General features: G+C 42.5%; 1 protein-coding gene across 3 annotated transcripts; it reads right to left on the minus strand.

Annotated features, from left to right (window-relative positions):
• Positions 1 to 7650: 7650 nt before the first annotated feature.
• On the minus strand, positions 7651 to 16617 carry LOC106582060 (macrophage receptor MARCO). Of its 3 annotated transcripts, none has more exons than XM_045704673.1 (14): positions 16402 to 16617; positions 13763 to 13864; positions 13312 to 13602; positions 13108 to 13134; positions 12934 to 12987; positions 11551 to 11631; positions 11288 to 11332; positions 10016 to 10093; positions 9538 to 9582; positions 9272 to 9361; positions 9024 to 9068; positions 8771 to 8836; positions 8310 to 8474; positions 7651 to 8119 (listed from the first exon to the last, which is right to left on the minus strand). In XM_045704673.1, the coding sequence occupies exons 1-14, from the start codon at positions 16517 to 16519 to the stop codon at positions 7989 to 7991; spliced, it is 1338 nt and encodes a 445-aa protein (XP_045560629.1). In that variant the 5' UTR covers positions 16520 to 16617; the 3' UTR covers positions 7651 to 7988. The 3 variants fall into 3 exon arrangements, with proteins under 3 accessions (XP_045560629.1, XP_045560630.1, XP_045560628.1); XM_045704674.1 differs by lacking the exon at positions 16402 to 16617 and adding an exon at positions 15153 to 15388 and having other exon boundaries at positions 9051 to 9068; XM_045704672.1 differs by lacking the exon at positions 16402 to 16617 and adding an exon at positions 15153 to 15388.
• Positions 16618 to 17160: the final 543 nt, after the last annotated feature.

Genomic DNA, 17160 nt, shown 5'->3' on the forward strand with positions numbered 1-17160 from the left:
ATTTCAAATTTTGCTACGTAAGACCGAATCAAGGTGGTCGGTCACATATTACACAGAGACCAAGAGCTGAAGAAGTGAAAAGCTGACAGACCATGCTCCATTCTCAGGTGAACTCCATTTGATAATTCAACAGGTGTTCTGCTGAATTGTTTAAAGTGCTTAAAACTTGTTGAAGATGTTAGAACAGTGTTTTATCATACGGTAGCGGTACACTTTCTCCTTATTCCCCACTAGCTAATTGAACCTGGTTGGTTATGTCCAGCATCTTCATCAACATCTGAAGTCTAGTGATGAATTTAAGAGACAGTGACATTGATCCACCTCGATGATATAAGCAATATAGTTTTGTGAGCATAATCAATTTGATTGACTGATTGCGAAGTGTTTGTCCCCGAGCTTTTTTAGAGGAGATGATTATGGGGGAAAGAGTGCTGCCTACAACTGAACACCAGCTAACCCCTGCTGCTTCCCTCTTGGCCCAAGATGGCTGCCACTGCCTGCTCAGTCAGTCGCTGTCGCCTCAAGTCAAATTATTTGGGGAAGAAAGACACTGGTGCTAATTGCCTGTTAAATAATGTTCACAGTACTTGTTTTCATTTTGCTGTAGATAGTGGTCAATTGCGATGCATAGAAAGTGAATTGACGATGCGTGTGTGTGTGTTGGCAGTAGCTGAGGGAGGCTAGATATGTGCCCTCTGATCCCCTTTCCACCAGCTGTGCCTCGTCATGCCATCCCTGGGTGGGTGCCACCCCACCAGCCTGCCCTTACCCGGCACACACAATAGCACACTGCTACACACACACTGCCACACACACTCAAACTGTCACACATTGACTAACTGGGACTGCCGGGGAAGTAAACCACACATTGACTACTGTTTCAATAGTCATTTGAGCCAAAAAAGGTCATAGGATTAAAAGAACACTTAAAAATAGAAGATTATAATAAAGATGGGAAAATGTAGACAATCTACATAACCTGTCATTCTTGTAACCAGTCATTTGAAGGAAGTGATTATGAGGCTTCTTTAGCTCAGAGACAGGGTGAAAATAGGTTGTTTACAAGTAAGCCCTTCAAATATGCAAATATGCAGAGAAGTATATCTCTGTGTCCTTATGAAGGAAGTTAGAGGTAGTTTCGCAAGCCAATACTAACTAGCGTTAGCAAAATGACTGGAAGTCTATGGGTGTCTGTAAGCATGCTAGCAATGGATCGCTAGTTAGCAATGGCTCACACAACTACCACAACTTACTTCATACTGGACACATAAAAATGGTATCCACAAGTTCATCTGACTCTGGGGAAGTAGATAAAGGGCCTCATTGCCCAAATCCCGAAGTATCCCTTTAAGCCCATGCAGACTCACCAATGTGTCCCATATCCCCTTTGGTCCCTGTGGTCCTGGCAGCCCAGGGGTCCAGAACAGTTAGTGGCTACACTGTCTGTATGACACATAGTCAGAGTTACTGTACACACACACACACACACACACACACACACACACACACACACACACACACACACACACACACACACACACACACTTTAGTGGATAGTGTGTGTGTGTGTGTGTGTGTGTGTGTGTGTGTGTGTGTGTGTGTGTGTGTGTGTGTGTGTGTGTGTGTGTGTGTGTACAGTAACTCTGACAACGTGTCATACAGACAGTGTAGCCACTAACTGTTCAGGACCCCCTGGGCTAGTACTAAGGATGACCAACCTATTTTGATCACTTTCAGACTAATCCAAAAATAGTGTAGACGTGTTGATTGAACAATGCATAGAAAAGACAAGTATGACAGCAGCTCATTTTGACTCAAGCCTTGTGTAAATGGAAGCAGATCATGGCCTATTAACACTGAGTATTAGAATACATAAGAAACATAGACTTATCAGCAACTAATACAATATATTTGATATACCATGATGAAGTAAAGCCATGTTAAGTTCAGTTGATCCATAAAATAAGATATATTTCCCCCATGAAGCGTGGCACTGCTTTTCCTGGCTCTATGGCTGGCAGTTCTTTTGGCATGTGTGGCATGGAGGGTCCTGTCAATTTTTGAGTGGTCTTGGCAGAGCCTGTCTCAGGGAGCAGGGCTGACCCTGTCTTCTGTCCGAGGCCCATGGCCAGAGAAAAAGAATGATCGATGATTTGTCATCTGGACTACGCTGTGTTGCGGTGCGGCAGGGGCATCCAGCTGGCCTCGATCCACGGACGCCGTCCTGTCACGGAGTGGACACACCGACAATGTAGCCAACAGCAAACGTCACCCCTCAGCACTCCCCATGCTGACAGCCTTTTGTTCAAAAGGTGAGGGAAACTGCCACTGTTATAAAATCGAGGAGGGTTACAGTTTCATGCAGTCTTATAACCAAATACTAAGTGTCCTTTGTCAGTGTTAACTCGGTCATACGATTAGCACATAAATGAAATGATTTTCATTGAAATAATACAAAATGTTAGGCTTTAATGGTTCTTTAATGGCAAACACAAAGAAAGACTTTCCAAACATGCTCAGTGAGAATACTGGAGCAGAACACAATCCAATGGGCATGAAACCAAATTCCTAAAGGCCACTCAGGGAGAAAGGTGTGAGGATACAGATTTGTGGATCAAATGCTCCGGCATGCAGTGTGCCAAATTGAATGATGATGAGGACACTTCAGGCACAAATGGAATAAAAACACAGAAAGAAGTGTCTGGCCTTGGCTGGAGTGCTGCCTGCTCTAGTGAAAAACACTGACACACCATAATAAACAAGGTCAAAAGCTGTCAGGAGAGGTTACCTAAAAGCACACCACCATAATAGCCTTTTCTTCTCACTGCTGTTTAGGCAGAGAGTCACGCCAAGGTAGACCAGCAAACAATGGTCTTAACCCTTGACAGGAATTTCTGCTGTTGAATACAATGTGTCTCATGAGGAACACTGGGCATTTACAGTTGAAGTCGAAAATGTACATACACTTAGGTTGAAGTCATTAAAACTCATTTTTCAACCACTCCACAAACTTCTTGTTAACAAACTATAGTTTTGGCAAGTCGGTTAGGACATCTACTGTCTGCATGACACAAGTAATTTTTCCAACAATTGTTTACAGACAGATTATTTCACTTATAATTCACTGTATCACAAATCCAGTGGGTCGGAACTTTACATACACTAAGTTGACTGTGCCTTTAAACAGCTTGGAAAATTCCAGAAAATGATGTCATGGCTTTATAAGTTTTTGATAGGCTAATTGACATCATTTGAGTCAATTGGAGGTGTACTTGTGGAAGTATTTCAAAGCCTACCTTCAAACTCAGTGCCTCTTTGCTTGACATCATGGCAAAATCAAAAGAAATCAGCCAAGACCTCAGAAAAAAAAACACTTGTAGACCTCCACAAGTCTGGTTCATCCTTGGGAGCAATTTCCAAACTCCTGAAGGTACCACGTTCATCTGTACAAACAATAGGACGCAAGTATAAACACCATGGGACCACGCAGCCGTCATACCGCTCAGGAAGGAGACGCGTTCTGTCTCCTAGAGATGAACGTACTTTGGTGCGAAAAGTGCAAATCAATCCCAGAACAACAGCAAAGGACCGTGTGAAGATGCTGGATGAAACTATCTATATCCACAGTAAAACGAATCCTATATCGACATAACCTGAAAGGCCGCTGAGCAAGGAAGAAGCAACTGCTCCAAAACCGTCATAAAAAGCCAGACTACGGTTTGCAACTGCACATGGGGACAAAGATTGTACTTTTTGGAGAAATGCCCTCTGGTCTGATGAAACAAAAATAAAACTGTTTGGCCATAATGACCATCGTTATGTTTGGAGGAAAAAGGGGGAGGCTTGCAAGCCGAAGAACACCATCCCAACCGTGAAGCACGGGGGTGGCAGCATCATGATGTGGGGGTGCTTTGCTGCAGGAGGGACTGGTGCACTTCACAAAATAGATGGCTTCATGAGGAAGGAAAAGTATGTGGATATATTGAAGCAACATCTCAAGACATCAATCAGGAAGCTAAAGCTTGGTTGCAAATGGGTCTTCCAAGTGGACAATGACCCCAAGCATACTTCCAAAGTTGTGGCAAAATGGTTTCAAGACAACAAAGTCAAGGTATTGGAGTGGCCATCACAAAGCCCTAACCTCAAGAAAAAGCCCTATCGCTGTCCAGTGTCTGTGTTCTTTTGCCCAATTTAATCTTTTATTTTTATTGGCCAGTCTGAGATATGGCTTTTTCTTTGCAACTCTGCCTAGAAGGCCAGCATCCCGGAGTCGCCTCTGCACTGTTGACGTTGAGACTGGTGTTTTGCGGGTACTATTTAATGAAGCTGCCAGTTGAGGACTTGTTGAGGACTCTGTTTCTCAAACTAGACACTCTAATGTACTTGTCCTCTTGCTCAGTTGTGCCCCAGGGCCTCCCACTCTTTATATTCTGGTAAGAGACAGTTTGCGCTGTTCTGTGAAGGGAGTAGTACACAGCGTTGTACGAGATCTTCAGGTTCTTGGCAATTTCTCGCATGGTATAGCCTTCATTTCTCAGAACAAGAATAGACTGACGAGTTTCAGAAGAAAGGTCTTTGTTTCTGTCCATTTTGAGCCTGTAATCGAACCCACAAATGCTGATGCTCCAGATACTCAACTAATCTAAAGAAGGCCAGGTGTATTGCTTCTTTAATCAGGACAACAGATTTCAGCTGTGCTAACATAATTGCAAAAGGGTTTTCTAATGACCAATTAGCCTTTTAAAATGCTAAACTTGGATTAGCTAACACAACGTGTCATTGGAACACAGAAGTGGTGGTTGCTGATAATGGGCCTCTGTACACCTATGTAGATATTCCATAAAAAATCTGCCATTTCCAGCTACAATAGTATTTTACAACAATAACAATGTCTACACTGTATTTCTGATCAATTTTATGTTATTTTAATAGACAAAAAATATACTTTTCTTTCAAAAACAAGGACATTTCTAAGTGACCCCAAACTTTTGAACGGTATTGTATGTTATGTGTCTGCATATTTCTCTTCCATTAGCACATATTGAGACATCTCTATACACTAGGGCCGTGGTAGTAATAGGCAGTAATGTGTTATGAATATTTGTCTAAACGTCTGTGCTGCTCATTGTCTCTGACTGCTCTGAGGTGGCTGAGTTCACACAGGTCAGGAGGACAGGGAGGTCACGCTCATTACCCTTTCTGTCACTGCCCGCACTCCTCCTCTTTCCCTCTCTCCCTTCCTTCCTCCCTCCCTCCGCTCCTATCATTTATTTATCTGCGCCAGACCTCAAATACATTCAGTGGTTCAGGGGTCAGGGAGCGGGCCGGGACGACCTCGGTTTCGACTGGCTAATGAACGAGGGAGACAGACCCCCTCATGTTTATTTCCCAGCTTTGCTGAGAGCAGGAGTCCCGGGAGAGACAGAGACAAAGCTGCTGAATGATAATCAGCACTTTGTGTTTTAATATGCCTGGTCCCCCGGCATATGGATGGAGAGATGGAAGGATGAGGAGAGAAGCGAGCCACTTACAGGAGGGATGATGGTGGTGTCTAAGGAAGTGACTCAGGTTCGCGTCCCCTGAAAGGGAATGGTCGTAGACGAATGAGCCGTGAATCAAATGCTCTGTCGCTCCCCTGAAAGCAGGTGGCTGTTTCTGTCTTACACTAAGAGCACCTCATTCTACAATACAGACCATTTCATTTTCACGAGACATTGCTTAACTGGGCAGCAAATGAAAGTGTTGGCATATGTTGGATGTGAAACATTTTGTTTCACACTGAATAGTTTCTTATTGCAAAGTGCAAAGCTGCATGTCTCAAACTGTTAGCCATTTTCTAGATCACGGGACCCAAATGTGCTTGGATACATTTATTTAATCATTTGGACACCAGCCCTAGATAATATTTACACTCAAGTTATTTTGGTCCCTTAACCTTTTGGGGCTAGGGGGCAGTATTTTCACGGCTGGATAAAGAAACGTGCCCGATTTAATCTGGTTACTAATCCTACCCAGTAACTAGAATATGCATATACTTATTATATATGGATAGAAAACACCCTAAAGTTTCTAAAACTGTTTGAATGGTGTCTGTGAGTATAACAGAACTCATTTGGCAGGCAAAACCCTGAGACATTTTCTGACAGGAAGTGGATACTTGATGTGTTGAATTACCTTTAAGCCAATGCCATTGAAACACACAGGGGCTGATTAATGTTTTGGCACTTCCTATTGCTTCCACTAGATGTCACCAGCCTTTATAAAGTGTTTTGAATCTTCTACTATGAGATCTGACCGAACAAGAGCCTTGGAACGGTGATGGCCGATTAGACTCTGGCGCACGAGGTCATGTTGGGTACCCTCGTTCCAAAACGTTTTAAAAGAGAATGCATTCGTCCACCTTGAATATTATTCATGTTCTGGTTAAAAAAGGCACTAATGATTTATGCTATACAACGTTTGACATGTTTGAACGAACGTAAATATATTTTTTCCCCTCGTTCATGAAGTGAAGTCCGGCGGGCTTAGATCATGTGCTAACAACACGGAGCTTTTTGGACATAAATGATGAGCTTTTTTGAACAAAACTACATTCGTTATGGACCTGGGATTCCTGGAAGTGACATCTGATGAAGAGAATCAAAGGTAATGGATTATTTACATAGTATTTTCGATTTTAGATCTCTCCAACATGGCCGTTTGTCTGTATCGCAAAGCGTATTTTTCTGGGCGCAGTGCTCAGATTATTGCAAAGTGTGATTTCCCAGTAAGGTTATTTTTAAATCTGGCAAGTCGATTGCGTTCAAGAGATGTAAATCTATAATTCTTTAAATGACAATATAATATTTTACCAATGTTTTCTAATTTTAATTATTTAATTTGTGGTGCTGACTTGACTGCCGGTTATTGAAGGGAAACGATTTCCTGAACATCAACGCCATAGTAAAACGCTGTTTTTGGATATAAATATGAACTTGATAGAACTAAAAATGCATGCATTGTCTAACATAATGTCCTAGGACTGTCATCTGATGGAGATTGTAAAAGGTTAGTGCATCATTTTAGCTGGTTTTATGGTTTTGGTGACGCCTGTCTTTGAATTGACAAAACATTACACACAGCTATTGTCAATGTACTCTCCTAACATAATCTAACTTTATGCTTTCGCCGTAAAACCTTTTTGAAATTGGACAACGTGGTTAGATTAAGGAGATGTTTATCTTTCAAAGGGTGTAAGATAGTTGTATGTTTGAAAAATTTGAATTTTGACATTTATTTGGTTTCAAATTTGCCGCTCTTGAAATGCACCTGCTGTTGATAGGGTGCACCACGGGTGGCACGCTAGCGTCCCACATAGCCCCAAGAGGTTTTAACTTCACTTTATCTAATGTAACATGACTGACTGGCAGTGTCATATAGAAGTGTTGACCCCAATTCTGTATGTCTGTCAGGAAGGAGGTGCTTGTCCTTCAGACTGACTTTTAACCATGCTGGCCTAAGCAGAATGATGTCTTGGTGTGTTTGTGTGTGTATGTGTAAGAGGGTGATGGTGAGTGGGTGGAGGACTGGGATCAAGTGGGATAAAGAGGTGAAAGTAGATGTCACACAGCATTTCACAACATTTAAACAAACTGCATCTGACTCATTTTGTCTGATTTTTCACTGTTTTACTTCAAACTGGTGAAACTGGTTTACAAAATGCAATTCAGTTTTTTCTGTATAAACTTTCATCCAGGGTACATTATTACAGGTAGTAATAAGTTAGCTTCATGTTAGTTAAATGCCATGTTTATTGAAATGCCTATAAGTTATTAATGTTTTAATAAGATGAGACAAAGTAGATGCAACAAGTCTCAATACCATTAACTACAGTCTTTGACACGTTAATATTTCTACGTGTGTGTGTGTGTGTGTGTATCTCTCTATGCATCTCTCCTCCAGTCTTTTCGATGGAGTTCAGGAGTCTCTCCTTTGGATCCAGGACACACTCACACACACTGCACCCCAGCGTCCTCATTGTGTTGACAATTGTTGATGCCCATGCCGTTGTGGGGGCAGTCAAACACACTGGATTCTGTGCCTGTGCAGCGCAGGTCATCAAACCAGATCTTACCCACTCCTAAAAGAATCACAACAGAATCCACAGGCCAAGTCCAGGAGATTCAACAATGAACAATGAGAAATTCATAAATATATGTAGAGTAAAACAAAACTCAACCAGGAAGGATCTCTATACATCCTCAGTAGGAACAAACAGACAAAACCAAATGGAGGATCTATGGAAGTGATAAGGTAGACGATGGACTCACCGGGGCTTGCCGTGTAGACTGAAGAGGCTCTTTGGTACCCAAGCATCTTGCAGAGCACTGTCCCATCCAATGTGTCGAAGCTGTCGTCACACACCGTACCCCACTGGTTCAACCACATCACCTCCACTCTCCCACGAGTACCCCCACCAACAATGCGCACATTCGCTGTCACCAGAGAGAAAGACATTTAAAAATACCTTATACACGCAAATTATTGAAAATGAACAGTTCTGTATTCCAGGTCCATAGACCAATGATTATTCACATTAATATTCAGTTAAATTAATACATATCATATTTACATACAGTTTATATTTATGTAAACAAATGCACACCAGCACATATGTGTGTGTGTGTGTGTGTGTGTGTGTGTGTGTGTGTGTGTGTGTGTGTGTGTGTGTGTGTGTGTGTGTGTGTGTGTGTGTGTGTGTGTGTGTGTGTGTGAGGCTCCATAGCTCCACCTGCACTTTCACCCTTTTCTCCACGTGGACCTTGGCTTCCAGGACTTCCCGGCAACCCTGGAATACCTAGGACATGCAGAAGTTAAAATTAAACACACACACACACACACACACACACACACACACACACACACACACACACACACACACTCACACGCAATCCCGCACGAACGCACAAACACACAAATTAAACACACTCACACGCAATCACGCAATCACGCACACACACACACACACACACAGACACACACACCAGCAGGTCCTCTTGTTCCATTAACACCAGCAGGTCCTCTTGGTCCTGCGGAAGAAGAACAAGAGCCACAAATTTGTACAAAAAGTCATACATGACACTTCACATGATTAAAATAACAACTAACGTTAGGATAATATAATAAAGATGGGAAAATGTAGACAATCTACATAACCTGTCATTCTTGTAATCAGTCATATGAAGGACGTGATTACGAGGCTCCTATAGCTCAGAGACAGGGTGAAATTCACCTTCAGGTCCTATGGGTCCAGGTTCTCCTGTCGGCCCTGTGTCACCCTTCAGACCACGGGCCCCTTTTACTCCATCCCGCCCCTGGACACCTGGAAGATTCACAGCACACTATGTCACACTCGCTCTACAATGTGGAGGCTATACAGTACAGTAAAGATGAAAATGCAAAAATCTGAAAAAATTTGCACACAGTCACACACACTAACATGTAAAGGCAACCTCATGCTTGGCCTCATGAAACAGTTAAACATCAACAGTTATTTACCAGTGTCCCCTTTAGTTCCATTCTGGCCTGATATCCCTGGTAAACCTGTGAAGAGGTTGGAAGGTAAAGGTTAGAGGTGGCAACAAGAGTAAAGAGTAGACCAGGTTCAGCTTGTTGTTGAATAGTAAAAAAATTGGTTGTTTACAAGTAAGCCATTCAAATATGCAAATATGCACAGAGAAGTATATCTCTGTGTACAGTACGAAGGAAGTTAGAGGTAGTTTTACGAGCCAATGATAACTAGCATTTGCACAATGACAGAAAATCTATGGGTATCTGCTAACATGCTAGCAGATACCCATAGGACTTCCAGCCATTGCACTAGTTAGCATTGGCTCACGCAACTACCACAACTTACTTCATACTGGACACAGAGACATAAAAATGGTATCCACAAGTTCATCTGACTCTGGGGAAGTAGATAAAGGGCGCCATTGCCCAAATCCCGAAGTATCCCTTTAAGCCCATGCAGACTCACCAATGTGTCCCATATCCCCCTTTGGTCCCTGTGGTCCTGGCAGCCCAGGGGGTCCTGAACAGTTAGTGGCTCCACTGTCTGTATGACACACACACACACACACACACACACACACACACAGACTATCCACTAAAGATAATCAAATACATGCACATTAAAACACTTAACACAGGGGAACTTCACCCCTTTTCAACATCATATACATTTTCTCCGGCACCATAGCAGTGGCTACTTGTCGTGAAGTGGCTATGCTAAGAACAATGTACTGTATTTGAGATGAAGCAAGCAGAACTCCAAACTACCTTTATTTCCAGAATGCATTCACTCAGCACTTCTAATTTCAATTCAGATGACATAAAATGGACAGATTTCACAATAATGATCTGCTGATATGGTTTCCGTATTAATGTGACAACAGGAACAGAAACTAAGGCTGAAATGGAAATGGAACTACTGCATGAAAAGGTCACAAGTTAATTTGAGGAAGTCATGATGACTTTATATTTATGATAACTCATAATATAGGATAATATAAAAGATACATTTAGTGGGGAATATTTATATTTATGACTGTTAACCCCAAAAGTGGAGTTTGAGCCTATTGTCAGGAGTCAATCTCCTACCTATTGAAGGGAGGAAGGGAATTGAGCGTTGTGCTCACCAGGCTGTTAAGACTATTAACAGTGAGGGTGATTATGTTCAAATATACATTTCCTTTCCTGGAGAGAAATAATAGTATCTGCCTAGGCAGCAGCAGCTTTAACCATCTAACCTACACTTTTTCAAATGCATTAATGTCACCCCTCGAAAGCTTTTGAAGAGTCAGGGCTAGTTTTTCAGCAATAAAAAATGCAATCAAATATGAATCAAGGGCATATTTATTTTGATTGGGCTGTGGGACATCAAGTGCACGACACACATTTACTCTGTGACGGATGGGGTGAGAGCGGGGGAGAGAGGCGGAGTCAGAAGGAAAAGGGGGGAATATTCAGTATTCCTGACACAATTAGACAACTCCACCTGCAGACCCGGCCCCTGTGAAACTGTCAATAATTAATCTAGCCTCCGAATGTCTCTTAGACTAAAAGAGCTCACTAATACCACAGTACTTCAACCAAACTATGGTGAAATATTCCCAGGATGTCCACTAGGGAGTTGTAAAGTTAGTGTTGATGCATGGGTAATTGTCGTGGTAAACAGTCAACTTATCCACCATGTTTTCCACAACTCTACTGCTTGAGTTCTATACCATGTTAGTAATAATGGATTTACCGGGTGCACCAGCTGGTCCTTGTGGTCCAGTGGCACCATCTTCACCTGAAACATTGACATGTTATAGAGTTGAGGTACTGAATGGAGATCAATAGTGGTATAACCACAAGTGTACTCTGTGTGAGCCAGTGGATATGAGCATTAAGAACCACAGACTACTAAATGCATTGCTATGACATAAAAGACCAGTAATAATGTCTCATTTCCTATTGGGGTTTAGATTGAGGTTACGGTTTGATATCAGTAGGAGTAAGGTGAATCACCTTTGGGTCCTGGTTCCCCTGGTTTTCCCTTGGCTCCAGTCTGGCCATCAACTCCAGGGTCTCCTTTTTGTCCTGTCTCACCTGGAACACAGTAACCCTCTCACTATCTACTGTCTCACCTGGAACACAGTAACCCTCTCACTATCTACTGTCTCACCTGGAACACAGTAACCCTCTCACTATCTACTGTCTCACCTGGAACACACAGTAACCCTCTCATTATCTACTGTCTCACCTGGAATACAGTAACCCTCTCACTATCTACTGTCTCACCTGGAACACACAGTAACCCTCTCACTATCTACTGTCTCACCTGGAATACAGTAACCCTCTCACTATCTACTGTCTCACGTGGAACACAGTAACCCTCTCACTATCTACTGTCTTACCTGGAACACAGTAACCCTCTCACTATCTACTGTCTCACCTGGAACACACAGTAACCCTCTCACTATCTACTGTCTCACCTGGAACACACAGTAACCCTCTCATTATCTACTGTCTCACGTGGAACACAGTAACCCTCTCACTATCTACTGTCTCACCTAGAACACACAGTAACCCTCTCACTATCTACTGTCTTACCTGGAACACAGTTACCCTCTCACTATCTACTGTCTCACGTGGAACACACAGTAACCCTTTCACTATCTACTGTCTCACCTGGAACACAGTAACCCTCTCACTATCTACTGTGTCACGTGGAACACAGTAACCCTCTCACTATCTACTTATATACAATAGCAAACATTAAATGTTACTGAGTGAATTACATCAAATTAGCTTTACATAGAACAGCCACATATCACTTGACAGAGAAAGGTCTGTATGAAACATAATTGATATTAAGTTTGATGGATTCTTAATTTTTCTTTGATGAATTATGTTATTGTGAAAAATACAATCATTGCCTCAAAAAAAGGTACTTATCCATGTTATCTGACTGAAACTGTCTGCCTGCTTACTAAACGGGTGTAGTTAGCATCCACTCTATAGTGTGATGAAGGATGGCATTTTGGTAGGACGACCTATTGGAAAACACCTGACAGACTCTAATGATAATATGTTAGCTTGTGTGAAAGTCCATCCCTGATTGAGACTTCATACAGGGGTAAATGCATTGACTAAGCAGTGGGTTATTATGAAACGGAGAGGCAGGAAGATAATTCATCCTCCACTTTCTCTGATCCTGACTGGAGATGACAGGTCATCAGTTCATCATTACTGGACAGACGAGAAGCTAAATGCTAATGCTACATATTTCCTCTCCTACAACCCTCCAATGTGTGGTAGAGTTAGATTGGTGCTGAGCTAACATTGGCTGTTGCAGTGACACAGTGATGCCACTACAATGGAGCAATGTAAAGCTTTAGGTGGACTCGCCTGTGTCTCCCTTCTCCCCCCTCGCACCAGTTGCCCCGCTCACACCACGTGGACCTAGGGAAACCATAGCATCAAATTACATGGGAAATACAAGCTTGTGGTGTAAGGGGCATTGATACCTCTCTTACTCTCTTCTATGGTTGTTGATTTTGCACTAAGGATGAGGGGACTTACCAATAGGTCCTTGTGGGCCTGGTGGAGCTGCAATGCAAAATTAACCTGCATTATTACACCAGATACACTCTTGTGTTGTAATTTGTACTTTGCAAAGCATAATGACAAAATATGTGTGTATACCTATGTCCATGTGTAACCATATTTTATGTAAAATGTAAGATCTATCAACCTGGACATCCTGCCATTTCTTACAGTAACTACCTTTGAGGAATCTGAGTGCATTCACTGTGTCCTGAAGGAGAGTGGTGCTGGCATTTATCACGCCCAGGTCTGTCCTCAGCTGGCCCAGCTGTCCATCCTCCCCACATAGGCTGCTGACCTGGGTCTGTAACCTCCCCAGGTCTCCTCTGAGAGAGTTGGACTCCAGGCTGGTGTTTCTGGCCAGGGTATGTAGGTCCTCCTCCTGGTCCGTCCCCAGGGGGATGTGGATGTCGGTCAGCGCCGTTGTCCTGGAGCCAGAGGAGGAGAAACAACAAGACTCCTTCGAAAAGACTGGGGGAGAGGTGCACAGAGACAGACAAATACTGTCACTAATACAGGAAGTCGTGTGTTGATGCAGTTCAGGATATAATGGAAAATCTGGTTTCTCCTTTACATTAGACAAACGTGCTTGAACCATTTTGGACATAAAACCAACCAATGGTTGATGTACCTTTGTAAAGGAGGAAGGCATTCAGTGCAGTCAGAAGGATGAGGTAAACAACAATAATATTCAGACATCGCTGTGCTCCTCTGGCCTTGGCTGGTTTCAGATCTGAAACATGTTGACATGAACACAAACAACATTTATGCTACATTCCAAACGGGCCCCTACCACCTACTCCGCTACGCATTTGTCCAAGTCAAGCAGTGGGTTACTCTGGTAGAACGAGCTGATGTGATCCTCTCCTCTTTCTACTGATGTTTCCATGTTACTCCAAAGTGACAGACAACACCCCTGAGATCCTCATCAAGACCCTCTTATAACAACGCATCATTACATAAAAAACATAAAAACCCACACATTGACACATAGCGAAAGTCATCTGATTTGGGGCTGAGGTTGCAAAAATGAGCTATATTGACAGTGTTGACAGCAATCTGTTGAAAAAGGGAAGTAGCATGGGGTATATCCGTTTGGATGATCCTGACACTAAATTCTACATCTCCTGCTAAGAATGTCAGTTCCATTGCCTTTCACAGGAAGTACTGTTTCTCGAGAAGTATACCAAAAGTATACAAAAACATTATCTTTCATTGAAACTGCTACACAAAAGCATACAAGTAATCATATTGCTTAAACCTATCCAATTCATGTTCTGTCAAGGGGTAGGGATAACAGGTAGGGATTTAGAATTCAGATAAATGCATCCCTTGGAATATGGAGAAATGATCTCAACAAACCCACAGACATGGCTGCACTCTTCTGGCCATTTCTCTATTTCTGCCTCAGTGTAGAAAGTCAGGATGTTGAGCTTAGTTAATAGCACTCATCTACTGTAGGTTGCCACAGCAGGTGCGTCTGGCCAGTGAATATAAAGATAGAATTCAGTGCTGTCTGCGGTCTCTGCACATGGCGAAAGCTCTGGCTAGAATGCTTCTTTTTTGCAGTGCATAGACAGTACTTCTACTTCTGTTTCAGTCTCCACCACCACTTTCAGATTGTGTACCATAGCAATCTTATCCCTCCCAGTTATGTCCTCACAAGGATTGTCTCCCTGAAGAGTTTGAATGTAGTTACAATAAATTACCATTCACTGTATTGAAGATCATCCAAGCCACTTTATAATGTAATAATATAATACATCCAGACAGTTTTATTCAAAGCACCATGCTCTACCAACTGAGCTACAGCGGATCACACTTTGTACCAATTCAAGGTGAATTGGGTAAAGAACATACTTTGAAATAAGAAAGGCCACATAGGGCCCTAGCACCAGGGGTGGAATATAAGAAAAATCACACAAATAGCTCACTACTGTTGAATCACCAGGCCTTTGGCGCAAGAAGAACTTACAAGTAAAAATTTTGTCCCTGTGACCCCCAGGTCCACCCATGCTTACCGCTGCTCTGGAAGGTGTACATGTCCGTCCTGCTCAGTTTCATGTCCAAGTCAAGCAGTGGGTTACTCTGGTAGAACGAGCTGATGTGATCCTCTCCTCTTTCTACTGATGTTTCCATGTTACTCCAAAGTGACAGACAACACCCCTGAGATCCTCATCAAGACCCTCTTATAACAACGCATCATTACATAAAAAACATAAAAACCCACCCATTGACACATAACGAAAGTCATCTGATTTGGGGCTGAGGTTGCAAAAATGAGCTATATTGACAGTGTTGACAGCAATCTGTTGAAAAAGGGAAGTAGCATGGGGTATATCCGTTTGGATGATCCTGACACTAAATTCTACATCTCCTGCTAAGAATGTCAGTTCCATTGCCTTTCACAGGAAGTACTGTTTCTCGAGAAGTATACCAAAAGTATACAAAAACATGATCTTTCATTGAAACTGCTACACAAAAGCATACAAGTAATCATATTGCTTAAACCTATCCAATTCATGTTCTGTCAAGGGGTAGGGATAACAGGTAGGGATTTAGAATTCAGATAAATGCATCCCTTGGAATATGGAGAAATGATCTCAACAAACCCACAGACATGGCTGCACTCTTCTGGCCATTTCTCTATTTCTGCCTCAGTGTAGAAAGTCAGGATGTTGAGCTTAGTTAATAGCACTCATCTACTGTAGGTTGCCACAGCAGGTGCGTCTGGCCAGTGAATATAAAGATAGAATTCAGTGCTGTCTGCGGTCTCTGCACATGGCGAAAGCTCTGGCTAGAATGCTTCTTTTTGCAGTGCATAGACAGTACTTCTACTTCTGTTTCAGTCTCCACCACCACTTTCAGATTGTGTACCATAGCAATCTTATCCCTCCCAGTTATGTCCTCACAAGGATTGTCTCCCTGAAGAGTTTGAATGTAGTTACAATAAATTACCATTCACTGTATTGAAGATCATCCAAGCCACTTTATAATGTAATAATATAATACATCCAGACAGTTTTATTCAAAGCACCATGCTCTACCAACTGAGCTACAGCGGATCACACTTTGTACCAATTCAAGGTGAATTGGGTAAAGAACATACTTTGAAATAAGAAAGGCCACATAGGGCCCTAGCACCAGGGGTGGAATATAAGAAAAATCACACAAATAGCTCACTACTGTTGAATCACCAGGCCTTTGGCGCAAGAAGAACTTACAAGTAAAAATGTTGTCCCTGTGACCCCCAGGTCCACCCATGCTTACCGCTGCTCTGGAAGGTGTACATGTCCGTCCTGCTCAGTTTCATGTCCAAGTCAAGCAGTGGGTTACTCTGGTAGAACGAGCTGATGTGATCCTCTCCTCTTTCTACTGATGTTTCCATGTTACTCCAAAGTGACAGACAACACCCCTGAGATCCTCATCAAGACCCTCTTATAACAACGCATCATTACATAAAAAACATAAAAACCCACCCATTGACACATAACGAAAGTCATCTGATTTGGGGCTGAGGTTGCAAAAATGAGCTATATTGACAGTGTTGACAGCAATTTGTAGAAAAAGGGAAGTAGCATGGGGTATATCCGTTTGGATGATCCTGACACTAAATTCTACATCTCCTGCTAAGAATGTCAGTTCCATTGCCTTTCACAGGAAGTACTGTTTCTTGAGAAGTATACCAAAAGTATACAAAAACATTATCTTTCATTGAAAACTGCTACACAAAAGCATACAAGCAACGAAAACAACATTACAACTCTCTCTCTCTCTCTCTCTCTCTCTGGTGGGGATCTGTGGGTCAAAGGTTATATAGGTTACTGTTACCCCCTGTTGCTTCTCTCACCATCTATACTCTTACTCCTTCTTTCTCCTTTCTCCTTTCTTCCTTCAACTGTTTTGTTGTCTCTCTCTATCCCCTCCTCTCTCTCCTTCTCTATCCCTCTCTCTTAGATGTGAAATCCCAACGAGAGGACAGCACTGAACAGGCTCATCTGATTTTTGATTGCATCCTGCCACCTTGTG

Source organism: Salmo salar, chromosome ssa21 (genome assembly GCF_905237065.1).
Source record: "Salmo salar chromosome ssa21, Ssal_v3.1, whole genome shotgun sequence".
Taxonomy (NCBI): domain Eukaryota; kingdom Metazoa; phylum Chordata; class Actinopteri; order Salmoniformes; family Salmonidae; genus Salmo; species Salmo salar.